The sequence below is a fragment of the Antedon bifida genome, chromosome 2 (genome assembly GCF_963402885.1).
Source record: "Antedon bifida chromosome 2, ecAntBifi1.1, whole genome shotgun sequence".
NCBI classification, from domain to species: Eukaryota; Metazoa; Echinodermata; class Crinoidea; order Comatulida; family Antedonidae; genus Antedon; species Antedon bifida.
Window position 1 is genome coordinate 27,885,374 of NC_136227.1, and position 18,750 is coordinate 27,904,123.

General features: G+C 31.2%; 1 protein-coding gene across 3 annotated transcripts in view; it reads left to right on the plus strand.

Moving 5' to 3' along the window:
• LOC144858887 (ubiquitin carboxyl-terminal hydrolase 32-like) overlaps positions 1–18,750 on the plus strand; it is a 39,728-nt gene that overhangs the window by 12,550 nt on the left and 8,428 nt on the right. For 2 of the 3 annotated variants that reach the window (XM_078715024.1, XM_078715025.1), the window contains exons 8-22: positions 1,217–1,332; positions 6,182–6,340; positions 7,017–7,184; positions 10,553–10,891; positions 11,094–11,234; positions 12,111–12,222; positions 12,654–12,853; positions 13,766–13,847; positions 14,393–14,467; positions 14,582–14,720; positions 15,172–15,277; positions 15,531–15,704; positions 16,511–16,685; positions 17,326–17,477; positions 18,312–18,444. In XM_078715024.1, the coding sequence (XP_078571150.1) occupies positions 1,217–1,332; positions 6,182–6,340; positions 7,017–7,184; positions 10,553–10,891; positions 11,094–11,234; positions 12,111–12,222; positions 12,654–12,853; positions 13,766–13,847; positions 14,393–14,467; positions 14,582–14,720; positions 15,172–15,277; positions 15,531–15,704; positions 16,511–16,685; positions 17,326–17,477; positions 18,312–18,444 (2,271 nt within the window). The remainder of the gene's footprint in view (positions 1–1,216; positions 1,333–6,181; positions 6,341–7,016; positions 7,185–10,552; positions 10,892–11,093; positions 11,235–12,110; positions 12,223–12,653; positions 12,854–13,765; positions 13,848–14,392; positions 14,468–14,581; positions 14,721–15,171; positions 15,278–15,530; positions 15,705–16,510; positions 16,686–17,325; positions 17,478–18,311; positions 18,445–18,750) is intronic. The other variant, XM_078715026.1, reaches the window with a different exon arrangement.

Here is an 18,750-nt window from a genome sequence, read left to right on the forward strand (position 1 = left end):
CAATGATGGATAAAATGACATAACATTTGTTCAATCTCAAAACAAATATTTTTATTGCTGCAATATAATTCAAACCATACACACTAGAGCAATACAAATTAGCCTTTATGCAAATGACCATCAGCTAAATGTCTTGTCTAATGGATGAGGTAATGAGCATATTGTTAAAACTTTAAATCGTGAACTTATGATGACTGGAAAAAATAAAGGCTTTCTTTTGCTATGACATTGTGTCCTCTACTATTACTCAAATTTCTCATTATTTTGACAGCGAATTATCCGCTCATTCATTATTTAAATAATAATATGTACATGCCCAAGGGGCCTCCAATAATTACAACTAACTGTTATGAGTTTATGTGTAGGAATTTATTCATCTATTAGCTAATTCTAAACATTTAAGTATAATTTGTAAAATACTGATGATTCTGCGGGTTTTTTCTCTCAATTTTACCATTTCCATTGTTATTTTAAAGATGTATTGTCCCCCAAAAACATGCAAATTAACAAAATCAGACTTTGAATAGGTCATTTTGTAGTTTTAATCAAGTTAATCAATTCCATAGAAAAAAAAACCCCAAAATAATGTTTTCACTTATAAAATGACAAAATAAACGGTTAAATTAAACCAACAACCTATTGGCTGGTAGCCAATTTGACTTTTTTAAATAAATTTTTTTTCGATCCAATTTTTGGTCAAAGTGAATAACTATGTGACATCAAATTCAACAACAAAATTTCAAATAAATATTTTTTTTACATCTTTATTAAACATTTGTATTGCATCTTGATTTAATGATAATTGTCTTTAAACATTTTGAAAAATAAGGAAACATTTTTTTTGTAAACATTTTATACTGTAGCTGCTGTATATGTTCATTGAGATCATTTAAAATAGAAAGCTCCTATTGTAATGTTACACAGTGGACGAGTAATTCTTTGTTTTTTAACCTCTATTTTCCAGGGAAAACTACATATTGTATTGTTGGCAAAATGTCGAAAAGAAATATATATTTTTAGCATTAATATGGCCCAACATATTCAAGCAAAGAATAATATCTATAATTACAATAGTGTAATTTAATACAACCGTTCTATGGTATATAAAATATATATCTTCTTTTCTTTATTTAAGAGTTTTGTTACCTATGTATTTCATTCACTGAAATGAAATACTGTTGATATTATAATATACTATACAATATTTTTATTTCAGTTTGTTTCAAGATATTTGATAAAAATCATGATGGTTTATTAGATCGGCAAGAACTTGAGAGCATGTGCACATCCCTCGTGAATATACGTAAGGAATTACGTATAGGCATGGAAATAGTAAGTATCATACTTGGTTCTTTATTGCATATCCACACACATAAAGAAAATACAAATGTACTGTAGCATGCAATGGAGAGATGACACAAATCAAGCTTGACCCTGTTTGAAAAAATCTACCAATACATTTAAATAAACTAAAATTAATTAAACCAATACAAAACATTTTCTTATTATTTGTACTGAAGTATATGCCTACATAATTTAAAGATGTATTGTCCAAAAACATGAAAAATGAAGAATAACTAAATCAGACTATTTTGTAAAAATAAATGGAAAAAAAAATTCACTTATAAAATGACAACATAAACGGTTAAATTCAACCAAAAAACCCACTGGCTGGCAGCCAATTTGACTATTTTTTGCTTTAAATTACAGTTTCTTCAGTAAAGAAGAATTTCTGATGTATGTTTTTATATATTGGACCAAATAAATTTTTGGTCAAAATAAATAACTATTATGTGACATTAAAATGGCATAATAAAAAAAAAATTAGGAGGCCTAGGAATTATTTTTCAGGGTACAATACATCTTTAATCTATTGTAAATTTAAAACTTGGGATGTAAAAAAAGTAAATAATTATGTGTATACTCCATTTTGCATTTCTACAATTGACTTTGACTGTGTATCATTGAATATTGTTGAAATATGGAAACCATTTTTCACATCCTGTGGTTTTAATAGCAACATTGTTTAATATGTATTAACGAAAACTAAATTGTAACATTTTAGTGTGAAAGGGAATTAAAGCTGAATGATTTATTAAATACAAAACCATTAATATAGCATGCAGTTGAAAACAAATGTTTACTGTAACACCACGTATTACCCATAAAAAGCTGAGAAAATACATTATCCTAACGATATTTCAGTTGTTTTTTAAATCCCATGTTTAAAATGCAACACTACTAGTTGTGTACACTTCAGGCATGCTGGTTTGTTCAATTTCTCTACTATAGGTTGCATATAATTACCTGCAGAAACATACATTTCTGAGAAACAAAAACAAAGAAATAATAAATTATAGTTGTATGTCACGATCGTGGAATGATTATACTCTGAGAAAAATAGCAAAGATACAAACTCGTTTAAGTACTGTTTATGTTGTTACTATTTCTCCACAAAACACATTTTACTGATATTGCTAAGATTCAGATTCAATTTATTTCATCATGTTAAATTCAAAAAACAAGTTAAGTTATTAGGGAAAATATTTAATTGTCACAAATGTACACATATAACATATTCATAACAGAATTAAATTAATGTAGGAGAAACCCACAAAATACAGTAAAAAGTTATTAAAAATACATAAAAAATGTAACAAATGTGGTTAAAATGTTTAAAAAATGTTCCAAGTTTAAATTACAAATTAAAAAAAATTAAAATACAGATTAAAAAAACTTTGGTTTGTTATTTGTATTGCACTAGAAGTAAAGAATTTCTATGTCTGTATGTTGACGCAATCAATACATTATTTAGTTATGTGGGTGTTGTTTACAAGTAATTGAATAAAGAAGAATCAATAAATGTAATGTACACAAACACATAATGGGTTGTTTATAAATAAGAAAGCATAAAAGCCAATTTACACAGACAAGCTGTAACGGTAAGTGGAAAACTCTTTGGCTTGTCTCACATACTGTAGAATCTGTATCTATCCTCAACAGAAACCGCCCGTCCGCTCCGCGTTTTGTGTAAATGATCATAGGGAAAACATAGATTATATAATTTTATTACCGTTACCGCTCGTCTGTGTAAATTTGCCTTAATGCATATTCACAGTGAATTCTAGTGATTTAACTTTGAATAGACTTCAATATCTTTTACATTATTTCTTATTAATGATATTAAATTTTAAATGGTACTTTAAAGTTGTCTAAAAAATGTATACAAAATTGATGACGAAACATTACATTTGAAATTGTCCGAATTTTCCAGTAAAATTAAATATATTTTCGGTGTTCTCTATACTACAAATACTGATATTATTCAGTATCTATCATGTGATATTTATGCCCTTTCTATGATTAACATAATATCGCATTCATGCTAATATTCAGTTTCTGCACATGCCGATTGTATTTAGTTTCAGTCATTTGTGACTTAATTCCTAATTATCATCTTAAATTATTTTATCTTTAACCCCGCGACTTCTTTAATTTAAAATGCACAATACAGTTTTGTTGACCCTTAAATTAGATTCCAATCAGATTTTGAGCTTACACTCAAAGAAATTAAATTTCAATCCAAGCTCATTTGATAGATTAACAATCTCATCTCGTGATTGGTCAGTTTATTAATTGCTATCTGCTGCCCTCAAGGACTTGGATATCGTCCGTGTTTGTAGTGACCGATGCAATGCATCATGCGAATTGACATACTTAAACTGTATGAATAATCATTTGATACATGTTCTACAATGTTTGGCCATTTAAGATTAGATGAAATATAGCCGGCATGTATTAGTTTCAATGGCTTGTCTTAGAAATTCAGGTTTCATCAAGTGCCTTTACAACATATAGTTGAAATGATTTTAGTTTCAGTCATTTTAATTTATAAATTAAAAAGCCAGTATAGTTGTCTGCCAGTTGATGGTCAACTCTGCCAGTTTATAATGCATCCGCTAGTTAAATAATGTTTCTTTAGATTTTATTTAGAATGTAATTTCTTTGTAATTATTCTGTCAACAGTATATAAATGAGTTAGTATTTAAATGTATTTATTTATTTTATTTTTATTTCAACAATATTTAACGAGGGTGGTCCATCCAGCCGAAGCTGATCATTAGGGACCCTCACAAAAATACATCATGACTAGACATAAACATGTAACAATAAAAATTAAATTAAAATAAATATAATTTATAAAGATAAAGTAAAGCACAAACAATTTAGAATCAAAAATTAAATTAATTAAATTGGACCTCTCAGAAGAAAAGATAGGAAAAAGTAAATGTAAATGGGGAATAACCTATACGACTTGCAGCCTAGTGGGCTGAATTGCGCACAGGTGTGGACGACACATACCACAACTTTCTTCTCCCCTAAGGGTCCCTTCGTGTCGAGTGCTGCTACCACACGGCACTTTTTCATCTGTTGTATAGCTATGGTTTGCAGCGCCCTGCCTTTACCACTCTCGGCCACTCGACTCGACAAGTCACATACTGTAGACTTTAGCTGTAATGAATTGTTGTAACTTCGGTCAGTTCTAAAGCTAGATAGTTTTCAATCAGTTCAGTTGTAATTCAATATGAGTTTAGTCAATTATCTACTAGTCAGTTTTTTCTCTTGCCTCTCTTCTTCAACGTAACTTCTTCCTCCACATTTGTGGTTTTCTAATTAAATTCTTCAAACCCTTTTTAAAAATTGCTGAGAACAACTGTGTTAGTACACTAGGTACAAATGCATTACAAATTTGTATTGTTGTTTAAAATAGAAGAATTGTTAATTTTAAAATATTCATCAGAATTGTTGCCATTAGTGTTGATTTATCTTGCAACATTACATGTTTGCTTGCATTAAATACATTAACGAAATGGAATTACCCTTTTAGAGATCTTTATGTCTTTGGAATGCAATTTCTAAATGTTGTTTTTTTTTCTAATTAAATGTAACTGCAACAACAGATGACCCATATAACAACAATTTGCATTCTTTTAGCACTTCTAAGTTCTTACTTAAACGGAAATTCAGGATTTTTCACGAAATTGTGCCTCTTAAGTCTTATCGGAGTATAAATGATTAAAAAAATGTGGATTATTTTTAGAAAGATTAAGTGTATCTCTCGTTTGAATACTTTTAGACTGAATACACTACTTTGGTGGTTTTACAGTACTGTATCGCCATTTAGTATTAGTTATATAACAATAAAAATTGTTTACCTCTGGTCACAAATATTTACATTTTAGTGATTTTACTTCAATTTTATAATGTATTAAAAACGCTGCTGATATAGAAAATAATTTTAATACAAAACTCAAATTTAATTTAATTGAATTCTCAATGTCTTCTGTCTCTTTATTTTTACTTTGTTTTTTTAACACAATGTACAGTATTTGAGTATTCAATAGATTGCAATGCGGAATTAATCTAGTGTCAATATAAATTAGACATAGATGTAAACCGTGATTGATCTTGTAAAATCAATGTAAAAATTGCTTTATTCGTTATACACACAGTATGAATTCATATAAATCTTTTATTGATTTTGGCATGAAAATCTAAAAATGTTATACACAGAAAAAAAATCACTTTATCCCACAATGCATCTTTCAAAATGGAATTATTCAGCTTGAATCATAAAATCATAATACAGTTTCTAATGCTTTTCAAACTAAGATTATACTCTAGTATTAAGTTTGTCAATCCTTATATTCTCTTATATGTGCATAGTAGTAAAATAGTGCTGATTCTTGTAGCTAGTCTCTTCATTGTCTTTTTTCCTTAATAGACTTGGCTTATGTTCAAAAGACAAATTTAATCTGTAGATAAACTGGAACATGTCTGCTTGGAATTCTATTTGTAATTTTTCAACTCTAATGAGAGAAAGATTAATAATAAGACTATGTGGTCACGTTATGATCTTTGCTTAAAGAAGACTGAGATAAGAAGATAATTCTCCATAACATTGTATCAAGAATATAACAGAAGAAGAAAAATTAAATGATAGAAGAAATTACTGTATTTTACCTCGGCAACAACATTTTTCCAAAGGAGATGTACTCCAGAATTTACTAATAGGTTAAAGATATATTGACCTGAAAATCATGAAAAATAAAATATTTATAAACTCAGACTTTGAATAGGCCATTTTGCAGTTTTAATGAAGTTATTCTTTATACTTTAGGATTATGAAAAAATCGAGAGACTAAATCCTCTTGCTATTGCTGCAGACATCCTAGCAGCACATGATGGAGATGGGGATGGCAGCATCACACCAGAGGAATACCAGATGTGGACAGTTAAAAGTAGTCTGCCAGATGAATTCTGTAATCTGTTATTTGAGGTTGGTGTTCTTTACCTTGCCATTTTTATCCACAGAATTAAACAGTAGAACTTCTATTAAGCAGACCATACCTTAGTGACCCAATAAAGTGTCCCCTTAATAGAGGTGTACCTCCTGGATAGGGGTTTCCCCTCAGTAGGGGTTTGCACCAGAGGAATACCAGATGTGGACAGTTAAAAGTAGTCTGCCAGATGAATTTTGTAATCTGTTATTTGAGTAAAGTGTCCCCTTAATAGAGGTGTCTTCTGGATAAGAGTGTCCCCTGAATAGGGGTTTGCCGTAGTGTTAAAGAACCTATTCTTCCTCATTCATTTCATGAGAAAGTGTCCCTTAATAGGGGTATCTCCTAAATAGGAATATCCCCTGAATAGGAGTTTGCTGTAGTGTTAAAGAATTACATAGATATCTATCCCCAGAAAGTGTTTCCTTGATAAGGGAGTGAATATGGTGTCCCCTGAATAGACGTATCCCAAAGAAATGGTTCTACTGTATATTATAAAGCTCTGTCTACACTATCAAACTAGACAAAAAAGTGTGATGTGCACAAATATGGTAATGATATGACATCATCATGTCCATATATGGTCACATCACATTTTTTTGTCACATAAAGTTTGATAGTGTAGACAAGGCTTAATACATTCGTTATTAAAAGATTAATACATTGTTGTTTCAGGTATGTCACATAGTACTCGGTTTAAGACCTGCTTCACGTGAAGAAGAAAAGCAAATTGTTTTGGGCTGGATTGATAGGGAAAAGCGGCGTGGTCTACAGATGGGGACAACTTGGTACCTCATAGCAATAGATTGGTGGCGGTTATGGCATAAATATGTTAATTATAATGTAAGTATTCCTGCAAATTTCTTAAACAATTGTTGAAAAATACATTTGTCTTTGATAGAAGGATAATAAATATTTAATCTTGCACGATCACCAATATCTACTGTTATCAAATTACTGAAACGTGAAAGGTAATGTATTTCCAGGTTGGCATCGTCATAGAATATTAAAGTTAATACTGTGTTTATGTCAGTATGGTTATAAGCAATTGAAACTGTCATGTACAGTAAGTCTCTATATACAGTAGAATTTTTTATATTTTATTTTATTTCATCATCACCCTACAGTGACCATACGTCACCATTAACAGGGTTGAAAGGCATAAAATATAATATAATGTACAAGCAAATATCAACAAATAACAAGACAACATTTAGATATTAGTGACATTAGACGAAACCTTGTGATGGAAACAAGCAAGCGAGTCAAAAAAAATATCAACAGAACTATCAACTTTACACAGTGAGTGGTATAACTTAGGCAGACGATTAACAAAACCATTTTTAGTAATATTTACCCTCCCCTTTGATATAGAAAATAAAGCCGAAATACACAATTGAATCTCTATTAAGGGGACACTTTCTGGATCCAACCTGCTTATGTTTCACAGGAAAGGTCCATTTGATAGAAATGTCCCTTTGATAGAAATGTCCCAAGGGTCCCTTGAATAGCTGTGTCCCAAAGGAGAGGTTACTACTTTGTTTTTATTTTCCATACAGTAAAAAGCCATACTTTTATTTTTAAACTGAAACTTTTAAATTAACTAATAGTTTAGTAGACATTTCTTGTTATTGATGTCATATGCCATTTGTAAATGTTGATGAAACTTAATTTAAAAATTGCATACCTAAATTAAGCTTGGCTTTTCCCTTTTGCAACTAGAAACAGGTTAAATAGTCAATATTTGGAATTTTCATCATATAATTATTAAAGATGTATTGTCCCTTGAAACACAAAAAAATGAAGGTCAAAATATTCTAAATTTAAATTCGCCATATCAAAGTAATATTAAAGTTATTCACTTTAAGTCGAAAATTTGAGCCAAAAGCAACAAGTTTACGTAATTAACAGGTAAATTAGTTTGATTACATTTCGTCTGGAAAATCGACGCGAGCGAAAGTAAACAAAGATTTCAAACCACGAGTACGCAGTATGCATATGCTAATTAGGATTGTTTACAACTCGTCACGGTTGAGAAGGTATTTTCACACAGATCGTGAGGAAGTTTTATGATTATGCATGCAGCCAAACAAGCGCGTTTCATTATGGGATATGTTTTGATCGAAAACTTTGACTGGAAGTCAAAGTTATTTTTTTAACAAAAAAACGTCTGTATTTCAGTTAAATGATTTTTTTTTCGACAAATTTTTGGTGATAGTTAATAACTATTATGATACTTCAAAATGACCCACCTTTTTTCGAAATCTGTTATTTTTTATTTTTTTGGAATTAGTCAAAGGGACAATACATCTTTAACTAATTATGTGTTAATACTTATAGTGTGTCTACTATATTTCCAGTACCTTCATACTTTGTTATAAAATAGTATAATATAACTAAAGAAAACATAGTTTATTATGTCTCAAAGGCATGCATTATATATACCTTTAAATTATATTTCTCTTGGGAAATTTCTGACTGTTTTAAACTCATTACACAGTAATCAGGAAAACCATATGCTAACATTATAATCATTATTATTTCATACAATGAATGAAACATTGTGTCATCTATTTTGTATTAAGTGTTATGATTATGCAGCGAATTTAATGTGTTTATTTTTGACTTGTGCCAATTATTTTCACCTATTTTTGTCCCATTCCACAGTGTTATCAGCCTTCAAATGCACACAAACCTGCTTCTCTGCCTATTTTGATATTAGGGTATACCTCATCTTAAGCTCTGTCTACACTATTAAACTAGTTTGTGTGATGTGCCCAAATATGGTAGTGATATGACATCATCATGTCCATATATGGATACATCACATTTTTTTTATATTGTAGTCAGAGCTTTACATTGTTTTTATTTTACCTCTCAAAGAGTACTGTGAGAAATGATAAAGAACAGTTTTAAGAGGAACTGTGGTATCTATCACCTGTTATTCACCTTTCTCCTATCTTTGTGTGCCTTGTAAAGTTTAATAACTTACGAATAAATTTATTATGATATTTTACCCAATGGAGATGTGATGCTCCCAAATGTTAAAAACCATACTATAAAGCAATATTATGTAACCAGGTTTAAGTAACTCAATATAAATTTTAGGAATTACTTTAAAGTTACCCGATAAAAGATATTAATTATTGGTTTTGTTTGAGTGATTGAAGAAGTGAAGGAAATTGTTATGATATATTATGGAATCAGAAGATATATGGATGTAGAATAAAAGACTTCTTGGCCTTATATTTAAAACAGTCACATCAAAACACATAAAAAAAAACCGTGGGCTCTATATTAAAAACAGTCACGTTGAATAAAACACTGGATTCTTTTATTAAAAAAGTCATGTTGCTATGAATTGATGTGTGTTAGCTAATAGCATTTTATTATATTGCATTATATATTTAAAATATGCAATTAAAAGCCTGGAAGCTGTAAAGGCCCTTTCCAAAATTAATACAGACAAATTTAATATTGAGAAACAGATATTTTGAGGGCTTTTTTAAAAAAACAGGCAGATATTTGATTGATCTAATTTCAGTAAATTATGTCCTTCATAAAGTACAATTGACAATCATCTGAATATTTTCCTCAAGTTGACTATATCTTTAAAAAAAAGCAGTCAACCTAATCCTGAGGCCATCATTGATCTTATTTTTCAACCTAATTTGTTGTAAAGTTTGCCAATGATATTTAATATAATTTTTTTTTTTTCAAATTTGAGTGCTTTTGATTTGTAAGTTTTGAAATATATAGTCTACATTCAGTACACATTTTCTTGTTTGATATATAGATAATAATATAGATAATGAGGTACATTTACTATAATCATAATTAATGGTTATGATGTAATTTCTGATTTCTTTTTGGAAGAGTTATCATTACTATTGTTTTTTCTTTATACTGGCCTATTCAGTCAAAGATTGTTCTCACAGAGGGCCCAGTGTGACAGTGACTGTGTGTACTAGTACACCAGGGTAACCCCACTCATCTCGAAAGATTTACTAGGTTCTTTAAAGTGCACATGAGCATTTTATGTACACTGGACCTGTACGGTTTAGTCCTTACCAGAACTATGGAGCGAGTAAGGCTTGAACCCATGTCGGTGTTATGGCTACGTATTATGGTTCCACTGTCTTAACCACTCAGACACTTGCTTGCTAAATGTAGGCTAAAATAATGTAATATTATTTTTTTTTTATTTACAGCCTAAGAATGCAAATCATGCCACTATGCCTCAAGTGAAGAGCAACACTTTACCTCGTAACATACACAGCAATGCTCAAGCATGGTCAGCCAAGGCTGGAGGAAGTCCGAATTTCCCACGTAGGTCAACTGGATTGAAGACCGACAGTCGTAGCAGTTTGTCTGGCTTATCTCCTACCAGCTCACCTCGGCGTTTGGGTGGATTCTCACCGACAGGCTCACCACGTAATTCTGCAAATCATTCGCCAAGGAAAGGTGGTTTGGAGAGTGGTGTTCCCGTTGTTCCAATGAAGCCTGGCCCCATTAATAACACACCCCTTATTGTACAAGACCCGAAAAAGGTAAGATTCTATACACAATATTCTGTTAAATAAATTTTAATTAAAAAAATGCCTACAGTAATTGAACTCCTTGATCTACAGAGATCCACACAGAAGAGCAGCTGTATGGCATGAGAGAGCCGTATGGAGTACTTCTTGATATTTGTTGAACATTTCAATAGAAAGATAAAAAATAAATACTACTTTTGTTTTATTACATCAGGTTCCAGTGTTGACCAATGAAGGTGGTAGATTAAAACGAAGTCTAAACCCAATTATAGGTCGTGAATTTGAGATCATTCCAGACCCTGTATGGAAAGCATTGTATCAGTGGTATGCTGGTGGACCAATTTTACCTAGAAATGTAAGGAAATGATAACAAGATTACCATATACTGTAAAACCTTGAAAAAGAAACCCTTCTCTTCGAGATGGGTTTCTTTCAAAAAGAGGCCAGTTATTTTCGAGGCTTTATGGTATTGTTTTGTTAAGAAATCTTTCTTGAACGTTTCTCATGAATTAAAATAAATTAAAACCAAACTATATGTCAGTTTTTCTATACGCATTGAAACAGTAAACATGGACCGAAACTGGACCTGCTATATCATGTTTTACTTGGTGTTGAAACTAGGTAATTTATTAATTTTGATGACTTGCAATTATTAACTGGGTTAAAATATTTAATAAAAAATTATATAAACAATAAAAGTCTCAATCATCAGTGTTGTAAAAAATAACATTAATTTGTATAGGTGCATATTCATTTGTTGCTGGTTGATGTTCCTTTTAAAGTGATAGTCAACTTGACTTTCATTAGAGTGCTCTCTTAAACACTACTACAGTTATGAGTGCATTATCTATTTATTTGAAAAAATAAAATGATGATTTACTAATAGTAATGCCCCAAATCTGTATCATTAAAATGCTCTCCCATAACCAAGGAACCCTGCAGTTATAAAGTGAAAAAGAAAGTGATGATTTGCTAAATAGTAGCACCCCAAATCTGTATCATTAAAATGCTCTCCCATAACCAAGGAACCCTGCACTTATAAAGTTTGTAAAGAAAGTGATGATTTGCTAATATAGTAATGACCCAAATCTGTATCATTAAAATTCTCTCCCATAACCAAGGAACCCTGCAGTTATAAAGTGAGAAAGAAAGTGATGATTTTCCTATTAATGATGTGTTTCATATTCTGTCGTCGTATTTAAATGTTTGATAATTTTTTGTTTTGTTTCAGGTAATAACCCCAACCAAAGGTGACAAGGCACCGCACCTTGAATTGTACCCTCTGAATGTTAAATTACTACGACACCAATCTAATACGCCTAAACAGGGTAATGTTGCTATTGGTATGTTTCTCATTTTGCATGATTGTTGTTTTTGTTAATTATTTATTGTTAAAGTGTAGTCCGGTATCCAATTAAAAAAATGACCATTTTAAAATAAATGTTTATTGAACTTGAACAATGTTTTCTGAGATTTCATTAAATGTTATCTGGCAGTTTATTTTGGTGGAAGCCATAATTGAGGATTTTATTTTTCAAATGTATAAATGGTAAATATGTGCAAATTGGTTTTAAACAAGTTTCAATATTACAGCTCACATTTCAGCATGCATCATATCTGCCTTGGTCCTGGGAAAACCCCATAAAGTTTGGTTTTTTCCTTATTTGAGCATACAATATAAAATATTTATTTTGAAGTATTTTGATATTATTTAGTATGAATACTTAATAAATTGTGCGTCACTTGTTAACAAATTGAAATTTCTTCTTTGTAGGCGGTTTGTCAATCGGTAGTGGAGGAATATCATGGAATAATTCTAGCTCAGCGAATAATGCAACAACGGCGCCAAAACGTTACCTTGCGTACACAGCGTCTTTTAGTAAAATGCATACAATGCAGCAAGTCCATGAGTTCCTTTGTGCTCGACTGAGAGTCCGTGTTGAGGAAATGAGGCTGTGGAGTCTAAAAGATGAGGTAAACAATTTCATTTTATCTTTACCTTTTACTTTGAGCCTTCTATAACATGTCCATATGTCGCACTACGCAGAGGTCTTGTTCTGAAACGGATCCTCTTACGTTAACACCACCTAAAACCAACCTTAAATCCGTGCCTAGGGGCTTCTTTGCTCAGGCTCCAGAAATCTTGAACCGACTTCCTCATTCTATCCGTTACATCCTCTTTTTAATTAGAATCTCTCCTAAAAACTTGCCTATTTCAATAGTTTTTTTTTTGGTTGTCTTTTCTTGTTGGACTGTGAGACTCCGGTGAAGAGCGCTTTATAAATGTTCGATATTATTATTATTATTTATTATACCTACCATTCATATAGTGATAGTGGCACTGTGGTTTGGTAATTTGCATGTTTGCATACCAATCTCTGGGGCCTAAATTAAAGTCCTGTCACAGTTCAAGGGTTTTACTGATGTATGCCAAACTCAGCACAAACTACCCATGTCTCATATGAGACTTGGTATAGATAGAATGGGTTTCCCACCCTGTAATTGGCAAGACATGTATATTCTGTTAGAATGTCTTTTGATAGTTTTAAAAAAAATATTTGCCATTTTAAGAAATATTGAGTATGATATCTCTTGTACAATTACCAAAGTGCAGAAATATGTGTTTATAAGGGATATTTCATTTATACTAACCTGTCAATGTTGATCTGTACAAAAACCCTCCATTTTAGACACTGCTTATTGTTGGTTATCCATCTTCATTAATGGTTGTTATCCTAGTGTCAATACATTTTGTCAACAATATTTTGTCTTTAGCTTTAAACATCATTTGGTAACATCTCATCATAAAGTCATCAATAATCAATTATTGAAACCACCGCACAGCTTTCTTTATTTGTTTCTGGTTTTTTTTTGTGTATTTTTCAGAATAATCCAGTTTTATTAGAAGATGAACCAGTTGTGCTAGAACAACTCAAGATAGTTGATGATCAACAGATGTTAATAGAAAGTAAATATATATTGCCTAAAATTTACTAATAAGGTCAAGCGGGTCAGGCAGGGGTACAACAAACCATAGCCATAAAATTGGCACAGGGTTAAGGCTCTTCACAACCATAGTTCTGGGGGATAATAATTCAACATTTATTAGTTTCTATCAATGGTAAAGCAATACAATAAAAAGAATGGTAATTTATAATGAGACAATACAAAAATACAATTAATAGAGGATCTTGCAAAAAGAGATTTCTTGTCACGCAAGACCCATAAACAAAAATTAAAAAATACATTTGTATATATAATTATATATATATAAAATAAAAAAAATCATGACAAAAAACAGTTTGAAGAATTGGATAAGGATTTGCAGTGCATCCTTTCGCAGAGTATGGGGTTACCCTGGTGTACTGGTCTATCTCAGCCCTCAGCAGACAAACGACCACTGTTGGAAGCTGTATAAGAGGCGATACATAGATTGTTAAAAATTATAATTATATGTTTGTCATTGGTTAAACAATCAAAATAAAAAGCTTATTTTCTAATATTTTTTTTTAGTTCGCAATAAAGACCTTAGTTGGCCAGAAGAAATGTCATTACTAGCAAAAAATAAACAAGATAAACACAAACAGGGTAAGGATGAAATCAACCAAGGAAGTTTCTTTTTTTTTGTAGAGAATAAATAATCTTGAATTTTAGCTTATTTTTAATATCATTATTCACTAATGTCATTTTTCTGGTCCACAGTGCATACAGAGAATGGTGTAACTGGTCTTAGTAATCTTGGAAACACATGTTTTCTTAACTCTGCTTTGCAATGTATAAGTAATACTCAACCTTTAACCATGTACTTTAAATCAGAATGCTACCTTTATGAACTTAACTCGTAAGTATAACAAATTTAATTTTGTTCCTTATCATTGATTGTTTTTTTTGTTTACATTACCAATTTAATTACCACATTTCTGTAGCGCCCTTTTTATGAATAATCATGCTCAAAAGCGCTTTACATAGCACATTATTTTTTGGATCAAACACGTATGGAAACATAATGCATCTAGTAATCAGCGCAAAGTTGTGTCTTGATGTAACCGGGTACCCATTTATACACACCTGGGTGAAGAGAGGCAAACGTAAGTAAAGTATTGCGGCGAGAGTTGGATTGAAACCACGATATCACGATCAGTAATCCAACACACTGCGCCACATGCCCACACAAATTTCTATGTACAATCTTGTGTGGAAACTCACTGATAATGTAATTATTTATTGTTACACATAGCGATTGTGTGCAACAAAAAAATTTTGTAGAATTGCTGATTTCAATTTGTTTACAGAACCAACCCATTGGGTATGAAAGGCCACATTGCTAGACGTTATGGTGAATTAGTGAATGATCTCTGGGCTGGCAATGCAAAAAGTATTGCTCCTCTCAAACTAAGGGTAATATTTATATATTATTTATTAGTTGTTTTTTTATGTATTAAATTCAAACGATAGCTGTCAAATCAGTTTTACTGGTGGATACCTTCCATGGAAACAATATATTCTAGCCTAATTAATTCAGAAAATTAGAACTTGTCCCAGTGTAATGAGTTTTGAGACATATTTTGAAGATACTGTATTACGTTTTCTGATGTCTTTATGTCTATGTAATGTATTCCATAACAAGGATACAATGATCTTTTTTTATCAGTGGACAATAGCAAAATATGCCCCACGATTCAACGGTTTCCAGCAACAGGACTCACAAGAGTTGCTGGCTTTCCTTCTTGACGGCCTACATGAAGACCTGAATCGAGTACATGATAAGCCGTACGTTGAACTGAAAGACAGTGACAGTAGGCCGGATGAAGAAGTTGCCAAAGAGGTGAGACGTGTTCACACTGCATATTTTTTATTCAAAACTCCTATGTTAGCCTGGATTGGGTTTACAGATTTACTCTGTTAATCTGTGTTCACACTAAGTTAAATCTGGTTAGCTGGGATTGAGTTTACAGATTTACTCTGTTAATCTGTGTTCACACTTTAAAGTTAAATCTGTTTAGCCAGAATTGGGTTTACAGATTTATTCTGTTAATCTGTGTTCACACTTTAAAGTTAAATCTGTTTAGCCAGAATTGGGTTTACAGATTTACTCTGTTAATCTGTGTTCACACCAAGTTAAATCTGGTTAGCTGGGATTGAGTTTACAGATTTACTCTGTTAATCTGTGTTCACACTTTAAAGTTAAATCTGTTTAGCCAAAATTGGGTTTACAGATTTACTCTGTTAATCTGTGTTCACACTTTAAAGTTAAATCTGTTTAGCCAGAATTGGGTTTACAGATTTACTCTGTTAATCTGTGTTCACACCAAGTTAAATCTGGTTAGCTGGGATTGAGTTTACAGATTTACTCTGTTAATCTGTGTTCACACTTTAAAGTTAAATCTGTTTAGCCAGAATTGGGTTTACAGATTTACTCTGTTAATCTGTGTTCACACCAAGTTAAATCTGGTTAGCTGGGATTGAGTTTACAGATTTACTTTGTTAGTCTGTGTTCACACACTATTGTTAAATCTGGCCTACAGTGTGTATTCCAGCATGTGTTATTCAGTTGTAGGCAATAGATTTCATTAGTTTTGAGGCATGGAGGAAAAAACATTTTTATGAGACTAAATATTTTATTTTTTACAGGCCTGGGAGAACCACCTACGACGCAATAAATCAATTGTTGTAGACCTATTCCATGGTCAATTAAAATCACAAGTGAGATGTAAAAATTGTGGACACGTTAGTGTTCGATTTGACCCCTTCACTTTCCTATCATTACCCCTTCCTATGGACAGCTCGATGCATGTTGAAATCATAGGTAAGTTTATAACATTCGAATATGATATCAAAAACTAGTACATCACAAGTACGTTTTTGTTTTCAGAAAATAAAAAACGAATTCACACTCATTTTTTTTTTCAAATTTAGAATTACAATTTCATTAATTACTTTATATATCGTCTATGTTTATAATAATCATGTACATTCTTAATTCAATGCAAAGGGAGATAAAATATATGAAAAACTGTATATTTTTTTTTCATATGAACAATAAACTTTATGAATATGAAAGAGAGATCAGCGCAAAAGTTTGCTGGTCAACATGTTTTACCAAGTTGTGTCCTACATATGAATGCATTCTTATTTTTTTGTACCTTAGTATAAACATTTAGTCTAGGAATCGTGTTTTTCTCACAAATAGAAATCAAATTGTATCCTACATACAATATATTATGTTCACATTTTAAAGAAATATACAATTTACATTATATTATTATATTTTGTATTAGAACTAATTACATCATTTTTTAAAAGCTTTTGCAATTTAATACTCTCTCTTCACCATCCAAACCTTTAGACAATACTCATTATAATACCATTATTCTACTAAAATTGCATTATATTTTATGCTGATATGCAGCGTCTAATGTCTACAACATGTCTACTTTGTATTGTAGTTGTCAAATTAGATGGATCTGTTCCAATAAAGTATGGACTACGCTTAAATATGGACGACAAGTATCGAGTATTCAAGGGAAAGCTTAGTGAACTCTGTAATATTCCAAGTGATCAACTTTTGTTAGTTGAAATAGGAGGTGCAATGATTAGGGTAAGAATAAAATAAATAAAACAAGTTTCTTTTCCTTCTGATTCCCCGAACAAATTTAGCTTCTTACTGGGATCATGCTGAGCCTAAAAAATATTTTATACTTGCCTTACCTCGGCTCTAACATTCGCTGTTGAATACAATCCTCCTGAAGCCTCTGCCAATCCTTTCAGTTCTGTTCTAGCCCAAGTTATACCTCTGTAGGATATGATGTTGTCCATCCAACTGTATTTTTGTCTTGGCTACCATTCTGTCAATCTTTTGGTCCATCTGTTGTCTTCTCTTTTTGCTATATGACCTGCCTATGGCTTCTTTTACTTTGGTGAATTTTCTTATCACACTTATTACATTTTTTTCTAGTAATGTGACCCCATACATTTGTATTTGTTATATTAATGATTAATTTAATATTCATTCATTTAAAGATGTATTGTCCCCCTGAAAAAAAATTCTTAAAAAATTTTTTGTTGAATATTCCATTTTAATGTAACATAATAGTTATCCACTTTGACCAAAAATTGAATCGAAAAAAAATGTATTTACCTGAGAAAAATGTAATTTAAAGCAAAAAATGGTCAAATTGGCTGCCAGCCAATGGATTTTTGGTTGAATTTAACCATTTATTTTGTCATTTTATAAGTGAAAACATTTTTTTTTTCATTTTTTTTTCTATGGAAGTGATTAACTTGATTAAAACTACAAAATAACATATTCAAAGTCTGATTTAATTAATCTTCATTTTTCATGTTTTTGGGGGACAATACATCTTTAATATTTATATTACACTAAATAAATAGTGTTCCAAAAACATTGATTGGAATCCATATTTTCTTACAGGGTTTCCCATCAGAGTCACAGAAGATTCGTACCTTGCTAAGTGGCATCTTGTATGCTTACGAAGTGCCCCCTCCACCACCGGACGCCCTTAGTTCTAAAGTTAGCCCTGATGTTACAACTCCCACTCAAATAGGTAAGAAATAACACTTTATTTATTATAGAGATGTCTTAAAAAAGTTTCTTTCCAAACTTCCAAGAAGTTTCCAAGAATGACTCTGCTTTTGGTAAAAACTATGTTTTTATTTCTTATCAAAATGATAATGAAAAGTATAGAGTAATAAACAATAATGTTCTTTCTAACCATACAGTAGGTAGAATTTGTTGCAAAATTCACTTTCACGTCACTTATTCCTACATGAACACTTTTCTTACCCTGAACCTAATCTTTTGTCTGTGATTCTACACAAAAAATGTAATGTTTAACTTTGGTATTAATATA